The 19,525-nt window shown below is 27.9% G+C and overlaps 1 protein-coding gene across 24 annotated transcripts in view; it reads left to right on the forward strand.

Moving 5' to 3' along the window:
* Window positions 1-18,742, forward strand: part of LOC136075178 (uncharacterized) — a 41,168-nt gene extending 22,426 nt beyond the window's left edge. For 3 of the 24 annotated variants that reach the window (XM_065787604.1, XM_065787603.1, XM_065787602.1), the window contains one exon: window positions 15,610-18,742. In XM_065787604.1, the coding sequence (XP_065643676.1) occupies window positions 15,610-18,581 (2,972 nt within the window). In that variant the 3' untranslated portion in view covers window positions 18,582-18,742. Of the gene's footprint in view, window positions 1-230; window positions 381-2,441; window positions 2,635-9,143; window positions 9,354-9,577; window positions 9,634-15,609 lie in introns of those variants that run through there. The other 21 variants (XM_065787613.1, XM_065787619.1, XM_065787612.1 and 18 more) reach the window with 19 other exon arrangements.
* The last annotated feature ends 783 nt before the right edge of the window (window positions 18,743-19,525 follow it).

The following is a 19,525-nucleotide window of genomic DNA, read 5'->3' on the forward strand; positions in this document are numbered from 1 at the left end:
ATATATGAATAAATGCATAAATACACACATATACATAAATATATACATATACAGGCAAACACATAGTTTATTTATTTTTCATTTTAGTTTTTTTATTTATTATATATATTCTTTAAATATTTTAATTATTTTATTATTATTTATTATTTTTTTCTTTTCTTACTTATTTTTCGTTTTACAACTTTACTCTAAACTCATAAATAATCGTATTATAAAAACATTATTTGTTTAGCACGATATACGTTTTAAAAATAAAGTATATATAATGTGCAATGAAAAAATATAAAAAATATTAAAAACAAATATCAAAGAAAAATATCAAGAAATAGCAAATTATCTAGAAAAACAAAATACCAAGAAAATATCAAGAACAAAATCTCGTAAGTATATATAAAAAAAACTTGTTTATCTCAAAATACTTTCTAAAATACTATTTTTATAAAAACATAGAAGGAGAATCCAATACACTTTTACATGTTGTATAATATATGTTTTAAGAATTCATTTGACATTATAGTGTTAAAATATAAAAATGTGTTTTGGATAATAAAATGATTTCTTTTATTTATTTATTTTTTGAATAATGGGTAACTCTAATCGAAGAAAAAATCAAAGTTTTTTAAAACTATTCTGATCCAAAGAAAAGCTCCTCGAAATCAAATACTTGACTTCCCAAAATTAGTTTAAAAAAAGTTGTAAACATAAATTATCATTTCTTAAGTTGTATTTACTTTTATTTTTATAAGATATATATATATAGATTATGAAAAGGAATAGAAGATGCGTTAATTTAACGTTTGTACATAAAACAAAGTATGTTAAAATATTCAGCTGAAAAATATTAAGAATGCTCATTTCAAATAATAGAGGCTTGGCATAAGCAAATCTATCTTTACAATTGGTAAGACGAGAAACTTCCTTCTGCTAACAATAAAGTGGTAATCATTTAGATTTATTAGTATTACCCCAGGAAATGTTTGGATAATTTATATGGCAACTGATAAAAGAGAAATATAATTGTGTTAAAATGTGTTTATTCAAAGTATTTATGGCTTTATACATTTTTTATATACTTTTAGCAACTTTGTCACGCAAAAATTCTATGTGATATTTCCAGCTAAGGTTTATTTGCATTTTGTCTATAAAAAGAACGGGCATTTCATTAGGCAGTATTTTCTTTTTAGAAGTTAGATACAAACGTGTCTATTTCATATCACAAATATTAAGTGACAATTTATTCATTTTAAACCAGTCACAAATTGTTAACTCAGTGTTCATATTTTGAAACAATGTTGTTATGCATTTATGAGATAGAAAATATTTTGTATCGTCAGTGAACAAGAGGGTCATTAAATTAGTGGCTTTAGGGAGATTTATAATGTAAATAAGAAAGAGAAGGGGTCCTAATGTAGAGCCCTGAAAGACTCCACAAGTTAAATCTAATAAATCGGAAGAAACAGTTGAATTAATATCAAAGAACTGTTTATAAATGCAAAAACAACTTTTAAGTAGCATTAAAACGTTTTCTTCGATTCCATAATACTCTAATTTTTAAAATAGAATTTAGTGATCAATTGATTCAAAGACTTTGATAAGTCAATGAAAACTCATTACAAAAATTGGGATTTCTTAAATAATTCGGCAATACTGCGGGTGATTTCGTCAATACTGCGGGTAATTTCGTCAATACTGCGGGTAACTTTGTCAATACTGCATGTAATTTTGGCAATACTAAGAGTAATTTAGAGTATCGCTACTAATACGTCAAAACGTTACCGATTACTGTGATATACGGTCACTATTTTCAAAATAATGGTTACCTGAGTGTTCTACTATGTAATATCAATAGTTTTTGTTATAATTGCGTTATTGCTTCAACTAACATTTACATTTTATTAACTAAAATAGTAGTTTGCTAATTAAAGTGTCGTTTAACTTGGCTCATGCATTGCGTGAAAATATATGCAATTAAGATATAAAATACTACCAAAATGCATAAAAATGTTCAAAAATGTTGAAATAAAGATACCTACATGAAAAAAATTTAGGTAAGAAAACAAAAATAATTAAGAAATAAAAAGGTTGAAGAGCCAGTCAGAGAAAAACCGTATGAAAAAGAGAATAGTTCTTTGAAGAGCTGTAAAAATCTTTTGTAAGAATGTGTCATCAAATAAAATCTCATCGAAATTGTCAAAGTTACCATCGAAATAGTCAACATTAAGTTATTAAAATAAATGACAAATCATTTATTTTTATAACTATTATCTTTTAATGGAAAGAATTATGTAAGAAATATTTTCTTCTTAAAGAAATATTTTCTTGTAATTTAAGTAATTATTTCCTTGATTTTAATTATTTATAATTAATAATATTTGTAGATTTTTATCCCTAATAAGTTCAAGTAAAGTTTGTAAACTTTGTAAAAGCCTAATTTTATTTAGTACAGTTGGATTTAGTGAAATGCAACAATGCCAAATGAAGCAAAGGTGGATGATAAAAATTGATAACTAATGTGCTTGCTTTGTCTGAAAAGTTGACAGACTACTATTTTCCAAGTAAATCAAATATGCCAATTGTACAAGATAAAGATCAATATTAGCGATTCTCGGGTACCGCAGGGACTCTCCGAATCAGGTAAAACAATTTTTCGCAGGAAATATGAGGAGAAAAATATTTTACTCTCTCATTTGTTTAATTTCAATTCAATGCAAGTAAGACCTGAAACAAAAGGCACGATGTGTTAATGCCTAATCTGCAAAATAGGTTGTGCAAAGCTGTAAAAAAAAATACTTTCGAAGAACAACCACCATTGAAAAGGAACTAAATACACGTTGCAGCACAAACTTCTAACATTTAGGAAAAGGTTTGCCCAGCAATGCCCTCAAATAAAGTTCAGGAAAAAAATTTAATTTTTAGCAGCTAAAGACGCTTGCGCAGCCAAAGAAATTGCATCTCGAGATTTTTGTTTAATAAAGAAATATCCCCTGAACGAACTATACAACTAAAGAATCAGCAGGGTCTCCAAATACAAATGCCCGCGGTAAGTAATTATACTTAAATAATATTTAATTATATATTCAGCCAAAATTATGAAAAAAAAAAGAGAAAAGTTAGGTTCTGGAAATATATTTTTAACAAGTTTCGAATCACTTTGAATAAAAAACACTTTAAAAGTTTAATGCAAACTTTCTGAACCAAGTTTAATATAAAGGTAAAATATGTATGTTTTGGTTTCAGGTCAAAGTAGTGCCAAGCCACTATCAAGTGCGTCAAAATTGACCTCTCTTGCTCTTGTAAGTGTACAATTAAATACGGGACTATCAAACAGCTGATTAAAGAAATTGATTGAACTGTAAATCAAACATCAAGCAGCAAAATGGTAGAGCCAAATTTTTGTTAGAAACTCTCAATTAATTGCGTGATTTTTTCTCCTGCAGTGACTTTAAAAGTACCGACGGAAAAGAAGATTCTGGCACAGATCGGGTTGTTACTCAATGCAATGAATTACCAAGTCTTGTGAATCAAGTTATTAAATCTTGCAAAATTTATGGTGGATATTTTGGTGAGCGCTGAATTGATCGTGTTAAAGATTTTCTCAAGTTTTGTAAAAAGATTAGTAATACTGCGTTAAGGATTGATTCCAGCTTATCGCCTCAAAAACAACCTCCTACTTAAAGGACTGGCAAAGAGACCGAAGTTAAGAGACAAATTTTCTTGTTGCAAATTGCAAAAAAAACAATTCTTGTTGCAGTATCAGAAGATTTGGCAGAAACTTACTCGAACATTGAAGAAATCTGGTCACTGATTAATGCAAAGGAAGTTAAACTAATTTTGGCTTCCGATATAAAAGTTGCAAATATAATTTGTGGTCTTGAATCCCATTAATGTAACCACCCATGTACATGGTGTGACGTCAAATCCAAGTGTCTTGCCAAATTTAAAGCTTGCGAACACTGGACTTACTAGAATCTTGCTTTAAGTCTTTCCAGCAATTTGGCAGGATTGTTGTTTGTGCCAAATAATTTTGAAAATAATCCGACCGATGGAATTGTATCTCCTTATAGGAGTTGTTAATCATCATTTCAACAAGCCAGCTACCTTCCACATTTTACTGAACCCATATCTTAATGGCCAGTTCAAGTGAAAATGAATGCAGAAAATTTTTTAAAAGTGTGGATGTGCTCCAGCAACTTGCAGATTCAAACTCAGTTCCCAACATTCTTTACATAATTGAAGCATTCAAAAGTTTCAATTTAGTTGTAAAAGCCTGCTTGAGATTTATCTTTCAACCAGGTTTTCTAAAATAATTGAAAACTTTAAAATGTGTTCCTTAATGAAAACTAATGCAAACGGAACATATAAAATTCACATCGTCTTTTGTCATGTCAAAGATTTCATCAGTTGCAAAGTATCTCCCCAAGGGTTTCTTTAGTGAAAAAAAAAACTTTATTTTGAAAATTGTGATCGATTATCACAGAAACAAAATATAAACTCAAACTGCCATTAATTCTCAACCAGCAAACTAATCTAACTTAAATTTTATCCAGAGTTTGGTCTAACCATATGCTATTATAACCCGCATATAAGTGGTGTTTTTAGGTCTGCTTAAAGCTTTAGGTTGGCATTATCCGTACTAACCGTGTTTGATCACTCCAACTCAAATACTCTGTTTGAAACTATGAACTCTAAAACTTTCATCTCGAGATATTTTCTTGATATTAAATCACAAAAATGTTGTACTTAATCTTCGATTGTAGTCATCTTCCATGGAGTAATACTGTATCAGTATTTAATACGGTTTTTCATCTTCTGTAATATTAGCTGTAATATTGTATGGTAAATTCACCTAAAACAACATAAATAAAGAAAAATTTTAAACATTGAACAGGACCGACGACACGGGTTTCGAATTGGGAGTGTCAATTCTAAAAAAAGTATTCTGTATCTAGAATTGTCTTGAAAAAAAAAAAAAAAACGTAACAAGGTCTTTTAGAAAAAAAGTTGGGGCACTCATCCTCATTCCCTGGTTTCGTCGGCTGTGTTGAATACATGTAATTTAGATGTATTAAGTAATCTTATTTATTTGATGTAATTAATGTGATGTTTCCATGTAGTAAGTTCATCCAGGAAAAACTCTTAAAAACGTTGTAAGTTACAAACTTTACACTTTTAATCACTATTTAAGTAAACTCTTTTAATCTCAATTTGATCAATAAAGATTGGAGCCATAATTATGGGTAAATAATACTTTTTTTTTAAGTGGATAAAAAGTAGCATATTTTGTTTTATTAGTATTTATAGTTAACTTGTTACATTTGAACCAGGTAGAAATGTTTTTAAGCTCGTCATTCTTTGTAGGAAAAAATTTAAATATCTTTTTTAGAAAGAAATAGGTTAGCGTTGTCCGCAAACATAATAATAAGTAAATTTATGGCTTTATTCAAGTCATTAACGTAAATCAAGAAAAATTGATCTTCCGTTTGTAACTTTTCAAACTCAACCTTAACGAGGCCGTACACAACTTTTTTTGATGTTTGAGCTAAGCAACTTTGAAACTTGGAGAAAACTCTATACTTAAGTATGTTTATATATATGAGAAAAGAGGATGCTATGCAAAAAAATGCCGTGATTGGAGACTGGGAGCAACAAAAACCCCAAAACGTTAGACCACCTCCCTCCCCCCGCAGCCCCCAAAGAGGAGGGCAATGAGTCAATTTTGTTATTTTTTTTTCAATCTTAAACTTAATCTACATTTAATAATGAATTTCAAATTTGATTCAATAACTTTTTGTTGATCGGCTTTTATGACCTTATATAGTTTACATCCCCCTAAATTTGAGGGGGACTGTAAACTTTATAAGGTCATACTTAAATATGGAGTTCTCTTCATGTTTTAAAGTTGCTTTGCTCAAACATCAAAAAAAGTTGTCTACGGCCTTGCTTAGACAATGTATTCTTTTATTTAAGATATTTTTTTTATCCATTTATTTCACCATAAAACATGAAAATTTACAAGAATGAATTATAAACTTACATAATTAAGATTAGGTGTTAATTAAATAATCTAGTCAATGCAGTGACACCTAAAAAAAAATGTTTAAAAAACATATAGAGAATTAAAATATAAATAAAAAAATTATAATAATAAAAAAGATAAACAAAAAAAGCTAAAACAAAAACATTGAAGAGCAAATTAAAATAAAATAATCACTAATAAATAATGATAGTATTAACAATTATATATTAATAAGCATGATAAAAAAAGTTAATATTAGCATTAAGAGTTATTATAATAGGGTAGATTAGGGTAATATGAGCACCTTGGTAATATGAGCATACTTAAAGATTTCTTAGATGTAAGCAGTGAAGTTAAAGTTTCTATGTATTTTTTGAATCAACTTTATATGGTGATAACAGGAATCAGTACAATTAGCGTAAATCTATATGCAATAATTAGCGGGTATCATCTAATTAAAACGCTGTTAAATATTTTGCGTTTTTAAAATAATATCATCACGCATGAATAAATCTGTGGCGCGAAATTTTGGTGCTAAAATAATGAAATTAATTTTTTCATAAAGAAAAATATGTTAGCTAAAAATTCAATCCTTTTCGGCTTGAAAAACAATGCATAGAACTATTTAGTTTTGACTTTATTTAAAGATGCCATTTTTGTGTAATATGAGCATGCTCAATTTACCCAGTGATTTTCATTGGAATTACCTAGTTTAAAGTCCTAAAAAAGCAGTGGTTTTAATTGGTTTTTTGAATAAAAATAAAATATAGCAAAACTTTTTATTATTTTAACAATACTAAATATTTTTCTTTAATTTAAATTCAAAAAAATTGAATTTTTATGGTTCAAAGGTTTGAGTTGATAAAATTGAAAAAATAACGAACTAATTTTTTTTTCTTTTCTTGAGGAAAACTTAGTAGTATTGTTTAACAAAAAGTGGCTTAAATCTTGATCTTTTAATGATAAGTTTTGTTAATAACAAATCATCATATTTCAAAAATTAGTTCTAATTGTCAGGTTGGTACTTTTTTTACAAAATTAATGTTTTTTTGTAAGCTAATTTAAAGTGCTCATATTACCAAGTGGTCTGGGTAATATGAGCATTTTTGTTACTTTTTTAAAACCTCTGTGTTTTTAAGAAAAAATTTCGGATGCCCAAATATATAAGTGGATCATGAGAAGGGATCCCTAAATATTATTTATTTGCAAAAATTTTGGATCCAGCCTAATTATGTTTGAAATTATTCCAATTTTTGCTTAAGGTGCTCATATTACCCTAATCTACCCTAATACACATAACAATTACAATTATATTTATAACAATAACTATAAAGCAATTACTAATCAACCCCTTAATTACACTCAGAAACTTCTAATGTAATGAAAATCGTTTCTTTTTTTTTTTTTTAAATATATATATTATAATTGTCTTTATTTTGCTTGTTTAATCTTATCTTCTTTCAAATCCTTATATTTCATTTTTAACATACAATATACGCATGTATTTAAATCGGTAGAAAATAGCTTATCAAAAATTATTCATTTAACTTTTTTAAACTGTTTTTTTTTCAATAGAGTCTCATCATAAATGAATGATCAAATTGACAAAACTTCAATTTATACCAAAAATTAATTTTCTTTTTATTTCATTAGATAGTTAATTAATTAGATTAAAATTGGTCAATAAACATTTTCCGCCCTAAAATTAGTTACATAAAATTTTTAATCAAAATACAATTAAAGTAAGCTACAGGTGCACAAAAAATATGGGAAGAACTATAAGAGGTCATAAAAATGCTTTATTAAACAAATAAGTAACCCTGAATAAAAAAACGACAGAAAAGTGTAATTGTAAACAAAAAACAATTTTTTTATGAGTGGAATATGCTTATCAAAAAACGTGGTATATAAATGTGTTGTTCTTTCTAAGAATGTACCTCATAAACAATATTGGCTTAACAGAGGGTGAAAAAAATAAATTGCCAATCATAAGCAGTCCTTTGAAAATTAAAAATATTTAAAAGACATCATGCTGTAAAAACACATATGGGAAATAAAAGAAAAAAAAATATTGAAGATTTAATAGTAAATTGGTCCATTCTTAAAACATCAATTGCATATAACAATATTTCCAAAAAATGCATACTATGCCTTCAAAAAAAATTTGAAATTATTGCACATGCGAATCAAAAATGTTTATTAAACAAAAAATTTGAATTGATTTCTATATGTAGGCACAAAAATAAGTTTTTACTAAAATACTATAAAAATTAATGAGCTAAAATAATAATTACATTTCATCACTCCCCCCCCCCCACCTTCCCTTTTAAAAAATTCTAAAAAATAGCAAAAGCTATTAAGTTTAAAGAATTCTTTTTATAATAGTGTCAGCAAAGGTATAAAAAGTTACACCAGTAAAGACATTTACGACTTCCTGTAATTTAAGTTAAAAAACCTTTCTAGTAATTGCTATAAAAAGGTTTTTTTTTTAAATTGAATTTTTTTGTCCTTGTTATAAAAAGTAAACTCTGAAATATATGTAAGTACACTTTAAGGTGTATGGCTTATTTTTATTTAAAAAGAGCCATGTAGTAAGCAGTTAAATCTTAATAACCTTTGCTAGTAGTATCTTGTTAGTAGTCAATACGTAGTTGATAATTTCAATTTTTATAAATCATTCACAGACAATGATTATAAAATCAAATAACCCTAGTTTTTGTTTTAATATTAATTAGGGAAAAAGTTAAAGCATATGTTATATGCTTTATTATGCTAAATAAGTTTTATTTTTTAAAATATCATTATAATATTTTTTTAATCAAATCTATTTTTCTAGAAACATATTTTGATTTTTGATTTGAGATATGTTTAAAAAATTGTGCTAATTTCGCCATTGTAATTGCAACACAACTAATCTCTTTGAACAGTTATTAATTACGCTTTGTAAAATTCTATTTGCACAATTATTGACGGTTGCAAAATAATATTTTCCTAGGAATTTAAGAAAATTTATAAATTTTTTCGCGTTTTACTGTTATAAACTGATTAAACTGATCAGCTTCAAGTTGAAGCTGAATATTCTTTCAGCCACAGTCCCTAATTATACATGTTAATTTTCTATTTGCAGACTTTTATTAATACATCTATAATGGCCAATAGAGATGGATATGGCTAAAGAAGATATATCGAACTCTCTACAAATTAAACTAATAATAAAATGGCTGAAACAGCATAGAAAGCAAACCAAAGATAGCAAAAAAGAAGCTATTTTTATCACCTAAACCTAAGAATAAACCTAAAAAGAAATAGTCATTTGTGAAATATACTTCTGATTTTGGTAAGAACATCTTAAAAATAACTTAAGTCTAAAGTTTAACTATCTAAGTGTTCTTTTATAACGTAACGTAAAAATATTTATAACCTAACGTAAAAATATTTATAACGTAACGTAAAAATATTTATAACCTAACGTAAAAATATTTGGAGCTTTCGGCCAAGCCTATTAATTCAATTGCATTATTGATACACAATATGTCAATTAAGTTTATCTTTATTTTTCAGATGATAGGACATTATTGAGCAGATGCAACGCAAATAGAGCAGGTCAAACCACATGAGTAAGGACCAAAACCAAACTTTTATTTGTAAAGCATACAAATGAAAACAATATTTTTTGATAAACTTTTAAAACACTAACATCAAAAAACGACCAAAATAACATATAGTTAAAGAAAAAAATTAAGGTGAACACTGGGGAAAGTTCAAAAACGTGGGAGTTGGACATAGGAAACACGCGTGTTGCCGCTGTTTTTGTTTTTCGGGCTCTTTCTCTCTCTCTCTCTCTCTCTCTCTCTCTCTCTCTCTCTCTCTCTCTCTCTCTCTCTCTATATATATATATATATATATATATATATATATATATATATATATATATATATATATATATATATATATATATATATATATATATATATATATATATATATATATATATATAGGCCCTATCAAAGGGGGGGCCACACAGGCCATTTGGCCTAGGCCTCGACCTAAATAGAGGCCTCCAAATTTTATCGGAAATTTAATATATTTTTATTAAATTGTGATAACATGAGCAATTACATAAAATTTAAATCAATGTTGAGACAATATTTTAATATACTTAATTAGTTGGTTATTAATACACATAATTATTACTTTAATTAAATTATTTGTGTTGTATTAAGTTTGTTCTGATATTTATTTTAATTCAGTCATTAATAATTGTTGATTGCAGCAAGATCGAAAACTTTTAAAACTAATGTCATTGCTAAATTTAAACATGAAGAGAAAATTTGAAAGTGGTGCATCCAAAAGGCGAAAAAGACAAAAAATTGAAGAAGAAACAACAGAGAAGAAAAAGAGCCTAAAGTCAATAACATCATTTCTAAGACCACTGAAAAATCAAGCCAACCCAACACACGGTAAATCAGATATTGAAATATCCGGAACTACATCTTCTGAAAAATCAATGTTACAACAAAACAAAAATCCCCAGATAGATACAAATGTGCAAGACATCTCAAATACAACTTGTGTCTCTGAATCTGGAATTACAGATTTAGAAAGCTTGGAATCAAATTGTGAAAATTCATTGATTCACCAAAGCAACAGTCAGCAGAGGGAAACAAATTTGCAAGCCATCTCAAATGATAATTGCATCTCTGATTCTGAAATTTCATATTCAGAAAGTTTGGACCAAAAATGTGAATCAGATTGTTCTAATATATCAAAATTGATTGTCTCTGACATTGGCACTGTTGACAAACGAAATATTACTCAAATGCAAGAAAGTTTCCAAACAAACTTTTTAATTCCAAACAATATTCCACGAGGTTCTTATAATCACGCCTTTCCTACTCGTCTGAGATCAAAAATTCTTCCCAATGGTGAGATATGCACAAGAGATTGGCTTTGCTGGAGTGATGTGCAACAGTCATTCTATTGTGCACCCTGCTTTCTTTTGAACAAAAGTGATTCCAAGGTATCCACCTTTTCAGAACAGTTAGGTTGGAATATCACCAGGGGTTGGAGAAAGTTGAAAGACCGAATACCAGCACATGAAATGTCTGTATTACACAAACAAAACTATGTCAAATGGAAATCAGCCAGTAGAGCAGCCATCAGAAAAAGTTCTATTGATAATTTACTAATAACAGAATTGTCAACTGAAACCAGTAATTGGACAAAACTTCTTGAGCGCCTTTTGAACGTCATTCTTTTTCTTTCTGAACGTGGGCTTGCTTTATTTGGTTCCAGTCAACACATTTATGACCCTGACAATGGAAACTTTCTCGGAATAATTGAGCTCCTCAGCAAATATGATCCAATTTTATCAGAGCATGTGAAAAAGGTCCATGAATCTCAACTGAACAAAAAGCGCTTACAAGTTCATTATCTGTCCACCCTGATTCAAAATGAATTTATTGAACTCTGTGGATCTTTTGTTCAAACCAAAATTATTGAAGAGATTCAAAACACCAAATATTTTTCAATTGTTGTTGATGCAACACCAGACTGGTCTCACAAGGAGCAAACAACTTTCATTATCCGTTATATAAAAATTGATGGATCTAAATTTTCCATTGAAGAACGGTTTCTCTATTTTGACGATTACTCAAAAAAAACTGGAAAAGAAATTGCAGCAAGGATTCTTCACGTTCTAACTTTGTTGAACATAGATTTTAAACTGTGTACTGGTCAGGCATACGACAATGGTCCAAACATGGCTGGAAAATACAAAGGTGTTCAAGCAGTTTTGCAAGAAGAAAACCCAAACTGTATGTTTGCCAGCTGTGGAAATCACACTTTAAACCTTGTTGGTGTTGACTGTGCTGAATCATGCAAAGAAGCAATTCTTTACTTTGGAATTGGGCAGCAAATGTACAATTTCTTCAGCAGTAGTCCACAAAGGTGGAAAATTATCAAACAACATGTACCTGCTTCACTACATGGTATTTCCAAGACCCGATGGTCAGCAAGGATTGAAGCAGTAAAACCAGTTGCCCGTCACTTGAATTCACTGAGAACAGCTTTAAAAGAGCTGCAATCTCTCAATCTCACAGTATCAGCTCAGTCAGACCTTCAGTCCATTCAAAAGTATTTGTCAAAATTTGAATGCATTGTAATGTCATCTTTGTGGATGAAGCTCCTCACATTGATTCACCAAACCAATCTTATAATTGAGGCAAGAAATGCAACTCTAGATGTTGAAATGGAAAACATTAAAAATCTCATGGACAGCATTCAACAGATTCCTGAAAAATGGGATGCTGTTCTGAGTGAGTCAAAATTAATTGCAATGAATATTGACATTTCACCAGAATTTTCTACCACTCGAAAGTTGAAAACACAATTTGATTCAGAACAGCACTATAAAATCAATGTATTTTATGTAATAATCGGCTCTATTCTAGCAGGTCTTAAACGTCGATTTGAGTCACAACAACAAATTTGTAGTGTTTTTGGATTTCTTTGGCACTTCAACAAGATGAGCAATGAAGAACTACTCAGTGCCACAACAAACTTTCAAAAAAAGTACCACAAGGAAATACTGTCTGATATTTCTGATGAGATAATCTTTCTGAAACAAATTTACTCCACAAACTTTACATCAGATTGCAAACCAAAAGAATTGTTTCAAGAAATATTAGAACTTGGACTGTCTGGTGTTTTTCCTAACATATCAATTGCTTTACGAATTTTTATCAGTTTGCCTGTCTCAGTGGCTTCAGGAGAAAGGTCTTTCAATGTGTTGAAACAAGTAAAGAACTATCACCGTTCAACCATGGGACAAGAACGCTTGAATGGACTTGCAATGTTGAATATTAACTGTGATATTGCAAGAAAACTCGATTTTTCAACAGTTGTCAGTGCATTTGCAAAAGCAAAAGCAAGAAAAGCATTTTTAAAATAAAAATTATTACTAATTTGCTGTTTTTTTATTTATTATGCAATGGCAGTTATTTTATGGTAAGGGCCTCAAAATATGTAAATGGCCCGGGCCTCACTCAGTCTCTGAAAGGGCCTGTATATATATATATATATATATATATATATATATATATATATATATATATATATATATATATATATATATATATATATATATATATATATATATATATATATATATATATATATATATATATATATATATAATAGTTACAAAAATAAATAATGATAATATTAAAATATATATACCGCAAAACTGTTTTTTTGCTTTGTATAAACAAAGCTGGGTAACACTGTTCATAATTCAAAAAGTAAACACAGTACTTGGATGTCGTTCAGCAATGAGGAGAATAAATGAAGAAAAACACGTAATTAATCTCTATTCAATTTTGAAGGAATTTATTTAAATGTGTTCACAAGAGAGCAATCATGCTATTGTCTCATCTGTCAAATTGGTCAGCTTAAGCTCAGTCAAAAACATCCATTCGATATCTGCTAAAAATTTGAAAGTGAAAAAAATCTCCACAGATGCTCTAAATGCATTTCAATTCTTGGCAAAAGTATTCCCCATCGTTGAAATGAGTAAAAAATCAAATAAAATATGAGAATACTTGCTGCAAACGTCAGTAAAGTTTTTGATTAAATAACTGCCACAGTTATTTGCCAAATAGTATCATCTCCAAATGGGACTATTCGTGTTGGTCAGGCTAAAAGTTGTAGACCTTTACCATTAACACCAGGTTACTTTGATTCTCCTTCTAAAATTTCACTTTAAAAAACATGAGGTTTAAAATAATGAGATTTTATTTATTTTAGTTTTCCTATATTCAGGTCCATCAAGTGCTAGACAACTATTGAAGCTCCCATAAAAGTGACTGCACAAGATCTTGCTCCAATTCAAATCAATACAAGAATGCCCGCCAAGGTTGGATATTCCTGTATTGATTTGATTTGAGCAAAAATATTTCCACTCTCAACCAAGTTTTAAAGATCAAAGTCACGGAACTATACAATGATTCTATACAACTACACAAAAAATTTTTGAATAATGTAACCACCTTGCAAATTTTTTTTACTCATTCAAAACTTGGAACAGTAGAAGAGAAAGGGTCAAAAATGGAAAAAGCAATCATCCACTGTAAAGACTTTAATGTATTGCTTGACTATGTTCTTTTGGAAAGAAAGATATTTTCTGACCATATCATCAAATATGGAACAAAATAAAGTTATAAATTAAATGTGGAGAACTGCAAACATCTGGTTCTCTTAAAGCTTCGTTTTAAGCATTTATATTTTCTGGCAATGATGTAAAAAATGCAACAATATTTGTAAATGTCATTCGTGAATCCATTCTTGAAGCAGATGACACTGTCCGTGTTTTGGGTTTGAAAAGAAAGCAGCATTTCACATTTACCCCTTTATTGATGCCTTACGAAAGTTCAATGCTGTTATAAAGACATGCTGGGAACGTTTTGGAACATAATTTTGATTAAAAAAAATTTCTTTTCTAGCACTTTTTATTGGCACTTTCTGCAGGAAGTATGACTGCAAAAGTTCATACTAAACATTTTTCATATCAAGGATTTCATCATGAGAAAGAACACTTCATTAGAAATTAATAGTGAGCAAAAAACTAAAGCTTTACATTACTAGTTTCATAATAATTGGCGACGGTATAAACGTCTCATTTCACATCCAGAATATCAAACTCAACTTAAAAAATGTGTTGTTGATTTTAACAGCAAAAATTTGTAAAACTGAGTTAAGACTTTTAAAACAGTCCCTCTTGAATGAAAAATCATGTATATTTTGTTCTTGATAGTGAATTAAAGAATTACTTATTTATTTGTACCGTGGAAATGCAATTTTTTTAATAATAATAAACTAAATGTTGAATAACTTTTTTGAATATAATGTTTTGATATCAATTTTTACATTTTTTATGATCCAGATAGCATAGGCTTTCAAACCCCATATCTCATTTCAAACTCCTTATGCCATTTTTCCAGGTCAACTCGATGAGGTAACCTTGATTTTTTGACAAGATTGGCCAACATATCAGTTTTCAACGTTTTCCAAAACGTTGAAAACTGCATATGTATTATGTTTGTTAATTTAAAAATTTATACAGTCTTTAGAATTCGTAATGCAAATAAAAAAAAAGATTAAAAAAATAGTTTTATGAAATCCTAACATTTGCATTACAGGTTGGTAGAAAACACGCTATAAAAAATGTTTATTAATAGGCCTATTCACGATTTTAAACTCAAAAACTCAGCTTAAAATTAAAATTGTATTTTTACTTGTATTCTCTAGAGTAATATAATTATTTGATGTTTTTCAAGCTAAGTTTTGTTTACGAAACCTTTTTATACTATATGTAATTGTTATAGTATAAGATAAAACTATATTCGAAATTTTTTTCAAATTAGTTTAATTTTATACATAAAAACTTTTTAAATTTAATAATAACGCGCTGCATTTAAAAAAAAGAGATAAGTTTAATAAGAAGTTGAAACTTTTTACTTAATAAATGATATTAAATTTATTTTAATTAAAAAAAGAACTTTTTATAATACATCTAACCGTTCGTCTATTTTTAGGTATTCAATCTTTTTCAGAAAATTTATTTTCACGCAAGAAACTACTTTGTGAAATTCAAGATTATTTTTTACAAGATGCAAACGAGCCAGCTTTAGTATTATATGGAATGTCGGGTGTCGGAAAGACACATATTGCCAGAAAATATTGTGAAATATCGTATAACTTCTATAAAAACGTTGTTTGGATTGACGCAGCATTTGCAATGTTGCAAACTTCAATGAGAAACCATTGTCAAATATTAGGATTCGAGGTTCAAGATTCAAAAGGAGATTATTTTGATATAAAAGTGATTGTTGGAAAAATTCACAACTATTATAAAAATGAAAAAACTTTGTATGTTTTTGACAATGTTGACGATGAAAGTGTTAAAAACTTATCAATGTACATTTCAAAAAAACCGAATTCATTCACGTTGATTACCTCCCAATGGAGAACGTGGTCAAATAATGTAAATCAAATGTTTGTTGATGTTTTTTCTTCTGAAGAAGCATTCGCTTATGTAAAAAATAATACTAGAGAAAGTAGCGATGAAAACATAAGAAACTTAATTAAAGAACTTGGTTATCATCCGTTTGCAATTAGTCAGGCAATAAAATATATAAATATATATAAAGTTTCGATAGAGAAATACATAGATCGATATAGATCTAAACCAGCAGAAATATTAGACAATAATAACTTTCCAACAGAAGAAGAATCAAAGTCTGCAATAAAAGCAATTAACTTAGTTTTAATAAAATTAGAAAAAACTCAACCTTTTCTATTTAAATTATTAAACTGTTTATCTCATTGTGACGGTCAAAACATCAGTAAACAGTTTATAACACAAATCTCAAATCAAATGGAAACAAACGACGAATCTTTAATCGATGAAGCTATTGGATTACTAATAAGTTATTCTTTACTAAACTGTTTTGATGATAAAAAATATACAATGCACGAACTTACACAGTTAACATGTAAATGTTTTCAAAAAAGAAACTCAAATACAAATACATATCTTGATTTAATCGAAAATTATTTTAAAGTTGAATTGAATAATGTAAAAGATCACATAGATTACGGAAATGATTTTGTTTTTCATTTTATCTTTATGTTTCGTACTAACGGAAAAAGATTTTCGGAAACCTTCCATCATTTGACAACTTCTATTAAAAAATTATTAGTATGTAAAGGTTTATTTGAAGAAGCAATCGAAATATTAAAAATTGTTAAAAATTTTAATACAGAAACTTATGGTGAAAATAATAAAATCACGCTTCTTACAAAACATAATATCGCAAGTTGCTTGGACGACATGGGAAAATATAACGAAGCTTTAGAAATTTATTATTCTGTTGATAAAATACAAACTGAAATTTTAGGTATCAACCATCCGTCTACAATGACAACAAAACATAATATCGCAAACTGTTTGAACAGAATGGGAAAATATAACGAAGCTTTAGAAATTTATTATTCTGTTGATAAAATACAAACTGAAATTTTAGGTATCAACCATCCGTCTACAATGGCAACAAAACATAATATCGCACTCTGTTTGAACAATATGGGAAAATATAACGAAGCTTTAGAAATTTATTATTCTGTTGATAAAATAAAAACTGAAATTTTAGGTATCAACCATCCGGATACAATGATAACAAAACATAATATCGCACTCTGTTTGAACAGAATGGGAAAATATAACGAAGCTTTAGAAATTTATTATTCTGTTGATAAAATACAAACTGAAATTTTAGGTATCAACCATCCGTCTACAATGACAACAAAACATAATATCGCACTCTGTTTGAACAATATGGGAAAATATAACGAAGCTTTAGAAATTTATTATTCTGTTGATAAAATAAAAACTGAAATTTTAGGTATCAACCATCCGGATACAATGATAACAAAACATAGTATCGCAAGCTGTTTGGACGATATGGGAAAATATAACGACGCTTTAGAAATTTATTATTCTGTTGATAAAATACGAACTGAAATTTTAGGTATCAACCATCCGGATACAATGACAACAAAACATAATATCGCAAGCTGTTTGGACAATATGGGAAAATATAACGAAGCTTTAGAAATTTATTATTCTGTTGATAAAATACAAACTGAAATTTTAGGTATCAACCATCCGTCTACAATGACAACAAAACATAATATCGCAAGCTGTTTGAACAGAATGGGAAAATATAACGAAGCTTTAGAAATTTATTATTCTGTTGATAAAATACAAACTGAAATTTTAGGTATCAACCATCCGTCTACAATGGCAACAAAACATAATATCGCACTCTGTTTGAACAATATGGGAAAATATAACGAAGCTTTAGAAATTTATTATTCTGTTGATAAAATAAAAACTGAAATTTTAGGTATCAACCATCCGTCTACAATGACAACAAAAAATAATATCGCATTCTGTTTGGACAATATGGGAAAATATAACGAAGCTTTAGAAATTTATTATTCTGTTGATAAAATAGAAACTGAAATTTTAGGTATCAACCATCCGTCTACAATGACAACAAAACATAATATCGCAAGCTGTTTGGACGATATGGGAAAATATAACGACGCTTTAGAAATTTATTATTCTGTTGATAAAATACAAACTGAAATTTTAGGTATCAACCATCCGGATACAATGATAACAAAACATAGTATCGCAAGCTGTTTGAACAATATGGGAAAATATAACGAAGCTTTAGAAATTTATTATTCTGTTGATAAAATAAAAACTGAAATTTTAGGTATCAACCATCCGTCTACAATGACAACAAAAAATAATATCGCATTCTGTTTGGACAATATGGGAAAATATAACGAAGCTTTAGAAATTTATTATTCTGTTGATAAATTACAAACTGAAATTTTAGGTATCAACCATCCGTCTACAATGGCAACAAAACGTAATATTGCAATCTGTTTGAATAATTTAGAAACAAAGCGAGCGAGTTGTTTAATTATTTGATTATTATATTATTTTTAATATATATAAAGTTTATCTGTTCATAAAATATTATTGACAAACGTTTTTCTTTAAAAGTTAGAGAATTCCGTATTTTATTCTAATAAATTAAAATCTAAATTTTTAATAAATTTTTAAAGAAAAAATGATTGTTTATTTCAGTATTTATAGCCTTTATTATATATTATTATTTATTATATATAATATAATATTATTATATATTTATATTTTAAAATTAAAAAGGGGTAAAAGCAGTTTATAGTTTAAACTTAATTTTTTAAGTCTATGTTATTTAAAAGCTAAGATTTTGTTATTGCGATATATATATATATATATATATATATATATATATATATATATATATATATATATATATATATTTACTTAACTGGTTAAAGTATATTTGAAAGATGAACCAATTAATACGACTCCCTCAGGAATTATAGTATGGAATATTAGGTAAACGTTTTTGATTTTTTATTATTAATTTTTGAATCTCACGATAGTAATTTTCTATTAAATTATTAACTTACTAAATTACTAATTTAGATTATTAATTTACTACTAAATTACTAGTGATGACGATTTATGCTTTTATTCTTATTAATTTAAATTAGAAAAATAATTATAAATAAAGAAAATTGAAATGTATTAACTTAATTTTGTTAAAATAAATAAAAAAATATTATAGTAATTTAAATTGATTGTTTACACAGATAAAAAAAGTCATCATAAAGCATAAAGAGAATTATTAAAACGGCTGTATTTTTTTTTTTTTTTTTTATTTACACTTTTGCCGATAAAAAAAATATACAGTCGTAACTTCTAAAAAAAAATAATTTCATGACCGGGGCTAGAAGAAGACAAATTTAGTCTTATCATTAAGCCCCAAAAAATGCGTCATTACTAGACAAAATATAGTTAGACAATAAAATATAGTTTCAATG

This window comes from Hydra vulgaris, chromosome 01, assembly GCF_038396675.1.
Source record: "Hydra vulgaris chromosome 01, alternate assembly HydraT2T_AEP".
Lineage (NCBI taxonomy): Eukaryota > Metazoa > Cnidaria > Hydrozoa > Anthoathecata > Hydridae > Hydra > Hydra vulgaris.